General features: G+C 40.7%; 1 protein-coding gene across 6 annotated transcripts; it reads right to left on the bottom strand.

The window, feature by feature from the left end:
• Positions 1-502: 502 nt before the first annotated feature.
• LOC120054459 (SWI/SNF-related matrix-associated actin-dependent regulator of chromatin subfamily E member 1-related-like) lies at positions 503-5588 on the bottom strand. Of its 6 annotated transcripts, none has more exons than XM_039001875.1 (9): positions 5489-5588; positions 4847-4930; positions 4369-4596; positions 3480-3600; positions 3255-3310; positions 3046-3115; positions 2733-2948; positions 2188-2320; positions 503-869 (listed from the first exon to the last, which is right to left on the bottom strand). In XM_039001875.1, exons 2-9 carry the CDS (start codon positions 4922-4924, stop codon positions 857-859), a joined length of 915 nt encoding a protein of 304 aa, XP_038857803.1. In that variant the 5' UTR covers positions 4925-4930; positions 5489-5588; the 3' UTR covers positions 503-856. The 6 variants fall into 6 exon arrangements, with proteins under 6 accessions (XP_038857803.1, XP_038857806.1, XP_038857801.1 ...); XM_039001878.1 differs by having other exon boundaries at positions 4369-4572; positions 5489-5587; XM_039001873.1 differs by lacking the exon at positions 5489-5588 and adding an exon at positions 5352-5474.
• Between the last annotated feature and the right edge of the window lie 1300 nt (positions 5589-6888).

The raw sequence follows: 6888 nt of genomic DNA, 5'->3' as shown, positions 1-6888 counted from the left end.
GAGTGGCTTCCGTCTGGCCACTCCACCATAAAGGCCTGATTGGTGGAGTGCTGCAGAGATGGTTGTCCTTCTGGAAGCTTCTCCCATCTCCACCGAGGAACTAGAGCTCTGTCATAGTGATCATTGGGTTCTTGGTCAACTCCCTGACCAAGGCCCTTCTCTCCCGATTGCTCAGTTTGGCCGGGCGGACAGCTCTAGGAAGAGTCTTGGTGGTTCCAAACTTCTTCCATTTAAGAATGATGGAAGCCACAGTCTTCTTGGGGACCTTCAATGCTGCAGAAACGTTTTGGTACCCTTCCCCAGATCTGTGCCTCTACACAATCCTGTCACGGAGCTCTACAATTCCTTCGATCTCATGGCTCTGACATGCACTGTCAACTGTGGGACCTTATATAGACAGGTGTGTGCCTTTCCAAAATCATGTCCAATCAATTGAATTTACCACAGGACTCCAATCAAGTTTTAGAAACATTTAAAAGGATGATCAATGGAAACAGGAGAAACCAGAGCTCAATTTCAAGTCTCATAGCAAAGGGTCTGAATACTTATGTAAATAAGGTATCTTTTTTTTATTTCTAATACATTTGCAAACATTTCTAGAAACTCACCTTGCAATTAGGGGGTATTGTGTAGGGATTGCTGATGAATTTTCTTTATTTAATCAATTTATATATTACACTGTATACCACAGAGTAATGCTATATAGACTGAGCCTTGTGTTTTATCGGTTTGTAATTTGTCTGTTACATCAGAAAGACATCCCATCTATCCCATGACTATACTGAAGGGCACCGATTTGACCTGTTGTTATACCACCCGGGATCCACATCAAGTCAGAATGGGTGTGGAGGTCCCATCATAGCTTCTCACTGAAAATAAGGGAGAAGACTGTTAGAACAGTGTGATCATTCATAAACAACAAGGTTAAGTTGTACTGTACGCATGCAGATCTAGCGAGTGTTTGAATTTGACAACGTTATATGAATGGTAATGCACCCGACTGTAGGTACTGTACACTAAGACGCATAAATATCACACCCCCCAAAAAATGTTAACCTCCCATTATTTGTAATGGTGAGATTAGCATGTCTTGGGGGTATGATCTTTGTGCCTCTAACTAACCATTATTCACAATTCATTCATGATTATCTGTAATCATGGTAGCATCCACATTAATGTAGAAGTGTTTTGAAACATGTTCTATTCTTAATTACAATAAAAGTGACTCCAAAAGGACCATACATTATTTACCATTTATTTCTATTGGGCACAACATAATCTGAAACACAACCAAAGCAAACTGCAAATATGCATCCAACAAGTTTGTAGAGTTTAGTGTTTCCCCATTTAGCAGTGGTGGGCCTAATTTTCAGGATGGTAAAACATGTTCAGTGTAAAATTAAACAAAATTGAAATAAAATCATCGTTGAGAACTAACAACGACAAGAATAAAAAACTAGACAGTCGGGGATAATCTAATATTCCAAAAATGTCATGGCGCCCTCATTGATTTTGTTATAATGTTTGTGTCACTCAGATAACATAAGAACACAGCTAAGCCATGGCAAAATGTGTATAATTGCAGGAAATTAGCTTTAAAAATGCAATTTCTTTTTTCAACATCATGACAAAATGTATACAATTGTAAGAAACTAGCTTTAAAAGTAAAATATTCTCTCAATCTCATGGCAAAATGTGTAGAAGTGCAGGAAATTAGCTTTAAAACAACATTTTGTCTACAGCCAAGAGGGCCTCTAAAATTTTGCCACCGTTGCCGAACAAAAATCCTAGAGTAAACACTGGAGTCATGAGCTTGATGTAATCATTGAGTGCTAGGAATATGGTACCAAATACTACACGTTTGACTACTTTAATACATATAAAAGTGAATTTGTCTAAATACTTCAAAATAGGGATACCTTCAAAATCAGGGGACTAAGTACATCAAGTGCTTTCATTTCTAAACGGTAAAACAGATATGTATGAAAATACCCTCAAATAAAAGGTGACGTTTTATACAGTCGCCTGATATGAAACATTTAACCTTAAATCCAAAATACTGGAGTATAGAGACAAATGAAACATTTCAGCTTCACTGGCCAAATAAATACATAGGAGAGTGTATGTTCCCTGACATAACTCAATACCTCTACATCAAGGTGTTAGATAAATTCACAGGTGTGTTACCTGTCCAGGTGAGAAAGGACATCGCGAAGCTGAGTCAGCAAGGCACGGTGCTCATGAGGGTTGCTCTCCAGAGTACCACTCAGGCGACTCAGGTAAGAGTCCAGGGTACCAAGAGAGGGGGTCTCACCTGTGCCTGCAAAGAAAACACAGTCAACTAGGGTGGACTCCAATCAAGTTGTAGAAACATCTCAAGGATGATCAATGGAAACAGGATGCACCGGAGCTCAATTTCAAGTCTCATAGCAAAAGGTCTGAATACTTATGTAAATAAAGATGTGTTTTTATTTGTAATAAATTTGCTAACATTTCTAAAAAAACTTTTTTCACTTTGTCATTATGGGGTATATTGTGTAGATTGATAAGGACAATTGTTTATTTAATCCATTTTAGAATAAGGTTGTAACGTAACAAAAATGTGGAAAAGGGAAGGGATCTGAATACTTTCTGAATGCACTAGAAGTAATTGCAGCCAAGTCGTACAAAGAGATTAGGCTGAGTATCAGGGTCAGAGATGGATGGAAGGGCCCCAGTGACAAGGTGCTGACCTGGCAGGGCCACGGTGGACAGACTGCTGACGAGGGTGTGTTTGATGGCCAGCAGGTGCCTGTGTAAGGCCTGCGTCCGGAGCTCATCCTGCCCCAGTTCAGCTTCCAGCCTCTCTTTGGCGCTGTACATGTCTGCTATGTGCTTCTGCAGCACGGCGTTCTGCTCCTCAAACTCAACGTTGGCTTTGCGAAGACGCCGAAGCTCTGCTTCCCGGGCTGGGAGCAGAGAAACAACCATTAGTAAGGAAACAGTTAGTACTTTCTTCACTGAAACAGTGTTTGACCCAGAGACCCTCCTCTGCCCGTCTCTTACCCTTGTTCTGGTCCAGGAACTCCTCTGTGAATATTGGAACATCAAATCTGTTGGACAGGTAGTCTGAACCCTAGAGGACATAGTTCAAAACAAATCAACCCTTTAACACATGGAACAAAAGCAGGAAGCCTTCTTAAAACCTTGTGTTCATTTGACATAACACATTCAGAAACACAACATAAGCAAATAATGTAAGGCAAAGAGCATACCTTCAGAGCAGCTGATCCAGAACTGTTGGCATTGATAATGACAGATGGAGACTCCTCTGAAGAAAAAAAAAACAAGAGAACTTTATATACAATGCTCAAAGAAAACAAATGGATGAAAGACAGATAAAAAAAGCAACAGTTTTTACCAACCTGTCAAATGGATGAAATAGGAGCTGTGTGTGTAACAACCCTCAGTTAATAAGGTAGATGTGTCTCAACTCTCACCTCTCTTGACCTTCTTGTCCTGGATTTTGGCACTGGTGATCTGATAGGCCTCACTCTGTTGGTATTCTCTCAGCTCCCGGGCATACTGCAGCTTTTCTCGCTCCGCCTCATCTAGGAAGCGCTGTCAGTTCAGCACACAAAAAAACTTCAGTCCACTCCAGATGTAACAGTATGACTTCTGTCCCTCTCCTTGCCCCAACCTGGACTTGAACCAGGCATCCTCTGCACACATCGACAACAGTCACCCATGAAGAATCATTACAAGAGGAACAACTACTTCTAAGTCTCAGAGTGAGCGACGTCATTGATTGAACTAGCGTGCACCGCTAACTTGCCCCCTTTGACCTCCCTCCACCGCAGCAAACCCAGCAGCTGGACAGAGCACAACTGAGTGACCCGGATCAACAGCATCAATGTAACCGACGTCATGTGCACTACTCACAGTATATCTTCCTCCACATAACAGGCTCGAAACAGTTATGCTCGGCTTACAGACACACGTGACTGCCCTCCTTGACAACAGTTTGAGCTATACAAAAGGTACCAATTGGATAGCTCCATTGGCAACATTTTAAACTAGATGTGGAGTGAGCTTACAGTACATTCTTAACTCCATTAGAAACACACAGAAGAGATCTCAACACACTGCGATGGTAGCTTCCAATCCCAGGCTTCTCCTCAAGAAACATGATAGCCTGTAGTTTTTAAATGAGGCCTACCTGGAATTATCAAACAGACCATATCCTGGCAAGCCTATACCTATTCATATAACTACAACTACGCATACATCTACTGAATGCACTGCCACTAAATACAAACCTGGGGCAAAATAATTGGTAATTGTTCATACATTCTACAACTACATTTCCCTAGCCAAGCCTGCAGGTACCTGTTTGTCATGAGGTGCTAAGCAGCTCCACTCTGCGCCCAACCTCTTGGTAATTTCTGGAAAGGGCAGGTCAGGGTACTTAGCACGGATCTGCTCTCGTCGTTCATTCAGAAAGCGCACATATCCAGTCACTGGTGCCTTGGGACCGTTGGGCAAAACCTTCTTTCTCTTCTTACCCTTTGGCCAACCCCTCTTCTTCACAGGCTGTACAGAAAGAGAACGGATATGCTATCCAGGATGAAAAGATAAAACGATAACCATGTCAAAGTGTGCATCAGGAGTCAGGAAACATAGCATAACATCATCAAAACAATGCTCGTGTCCCATTTAAGCTAGATCAGTTTATAGAATGGTAGCAACATGTTGGAAAGGATTGGATAACCAAACAGTGGGTAGTCTGTGTATACACAGCCAGTAATTGTACAGAATTTACTGCTATTCATGTCAGTATGTACGGGGTCCTTTCCCCTTCTCTTGCCTCTTCGTGTGCTGCATCAGAGGACGGCATGCCTCTTGGTGGTGGTCCATCATTCTGCTCCTGTTTCACACCTCCCATGATATCCTTATCCCAGTGAATTATATGCAAGTAGGATACATAGGATTAGAAAGACACTAGTTAGTACTTTATACTCACTCATTGAGCTTGTCAGATGAAAATGGTTATGAGAGACAGGGACTATCACATATGTTTGTCATTATAAATATTTGCTAGCTAGTTAGCTAACGTTACAGGACAGAGAATAGCATGTACTCCTGACGGACAAAAAACATGTAAAAGCGAAAACTGTCATCTGCAATCCTCTTTCCAGCTGTTCGGGCATGATCATGACACGTTTCTGATAAACTAACGTTAGTGTTCGCTCTGATAACGCGAGCTAATGTAAGGTTAACTAGCTAGCTAAATAAATAGTTGGCTAGCAAACATCGATGGGACGGGACAACGGGAAAACGGTCAGTACAGTAGGGGCTAGTAATACACTTACTGAACATGACGTAAAATGCGTCAGAGATGTGATTAAATATGCCAAAAGGAACATTTATCTGACAATAATACTAATTGTAATATAGCTACATTTTAATGTCATTCTCTAACTAGCCTAGCTAATATTGTATTACTTACCCCAAAGGTGTTCTATGATATTGACAAGACAGTCGAGTGACCGCTCTAACAATGGAAATACATGTCCTCAAAGATGGAAGGTAGGCGGGAGGAGGCGAAATCAGTTGGAACATTCTAGCCAATAAGAGGGCAGATACGCGTGTGATCAACAGGCACAACCCCCTCAGTCGGCGCAACTCCGATAAAAGTAGTTTTTTCTCAAAAAGTTGCCGGTATGCCACGTTCGTTCACTTATATCTGTGCATTCGTAACAAACTAACCATTGCTAAACTTAAATTCGATCAAATAAGCCTCACGTCGCAAAATAGCAATTACATTTTTTGTTGACCAAATTCGACACTCTCATTGACCTCCATACAAAAACTCCTCACTTCGTTGGCTTATTTTCGTGGACAGATTTTGGGCGGAGTAAACTGTCTTGCTTCGCCTCTTCCTCTCTGCTTACCCCGTACTTTGGGCCAATGACTGTATTGGGCCTCTCAATCTAAGGTCAGGAAGAGCGCCTTCTCATAGCTGATTGGCTGACACAATAACTAGTTAATTCTAACTTTGTAATGAGGTTTTAGATTGTAACTGTAACATTATTTTTTACACTTCAGTAAAGTGTATCAGATTGGTTCATATTTCTGCTCTCATTTTGGCATGTGTTTTGATAATGTACTCTTGGTTCTAAAGTGATATTACAACAATACTATTCAGCCTATCCCTGGGAGATTGTTTTTCTTCGAGGCTAATCATCATCAGTTATAAGTAATTGGACATAAGATCTCTGTGATTAGTTTTACTTTGTCCCAAATAAACATCAATAGCCTATCCCATCTCATTATATTGGGCAAGTAAAATCATATATCCTATACTGTTTAGAACAGTAGTTCAAACGTGCACATTTGGAAACTTAGATATAGACAGTCTCTATGAAGAATGTAAGATTGATGGCATGTATTTGTAGAAGTTGATAACAGGTAGGCTAATACAAAACATAGCTTAAAATGTCTGAATTCAGAAAGAAAATATATCGACTAGGCCTTATCAACGGAGAGGAGAATAATTTTAATTCAATTTGAACTGAATGCATATTTATCTGCTAGGTCTAAGTAACATGAATCATGTATGTAGGCCTACATTATTCCATATTTGTATACCAGTGCATCAAATAAGTAAGCCTGCAGTTTTGAATTAATAAATACTAGCTCCATGGTTGGGGGATATAATAGCTCATCATAACCTCATTGATGTTTATTTGTCTAATAAACTATAGCAAATTAATATGATGACACTATGATACATATGCAGCCTTTGGTATTATTGGCTGCTATTGAGTGTCCAGACAATTTAGGCCACCTTCGTCCTCAGTCTCCAGCCTCATGTGAGGTTCACTCATTCCGCCTGTGTTTCTGGGT

The sequence above is a fragment of the Salvelinus namaycush genome, chromosome 10 (assembly GCF_016432855.1).
Source record: "Salvelinus namaycush isolate Seneca chromosome 10, SaNama_1.0, whole genome shotgun sequence".
In the NCBI taxonomy this organism is placed as follows: domain Eukaryota; kingdom Metazoa; phylum Chordata; class Actinopteri; order Salmoniformes; family Salmonidae; genus Salvelinus; species Salvelinus namaycush.
Note: the sequence above shows the minus strand (reverse complement) of the source record. Positions and strands in the feature narration are given on the sequence as shown.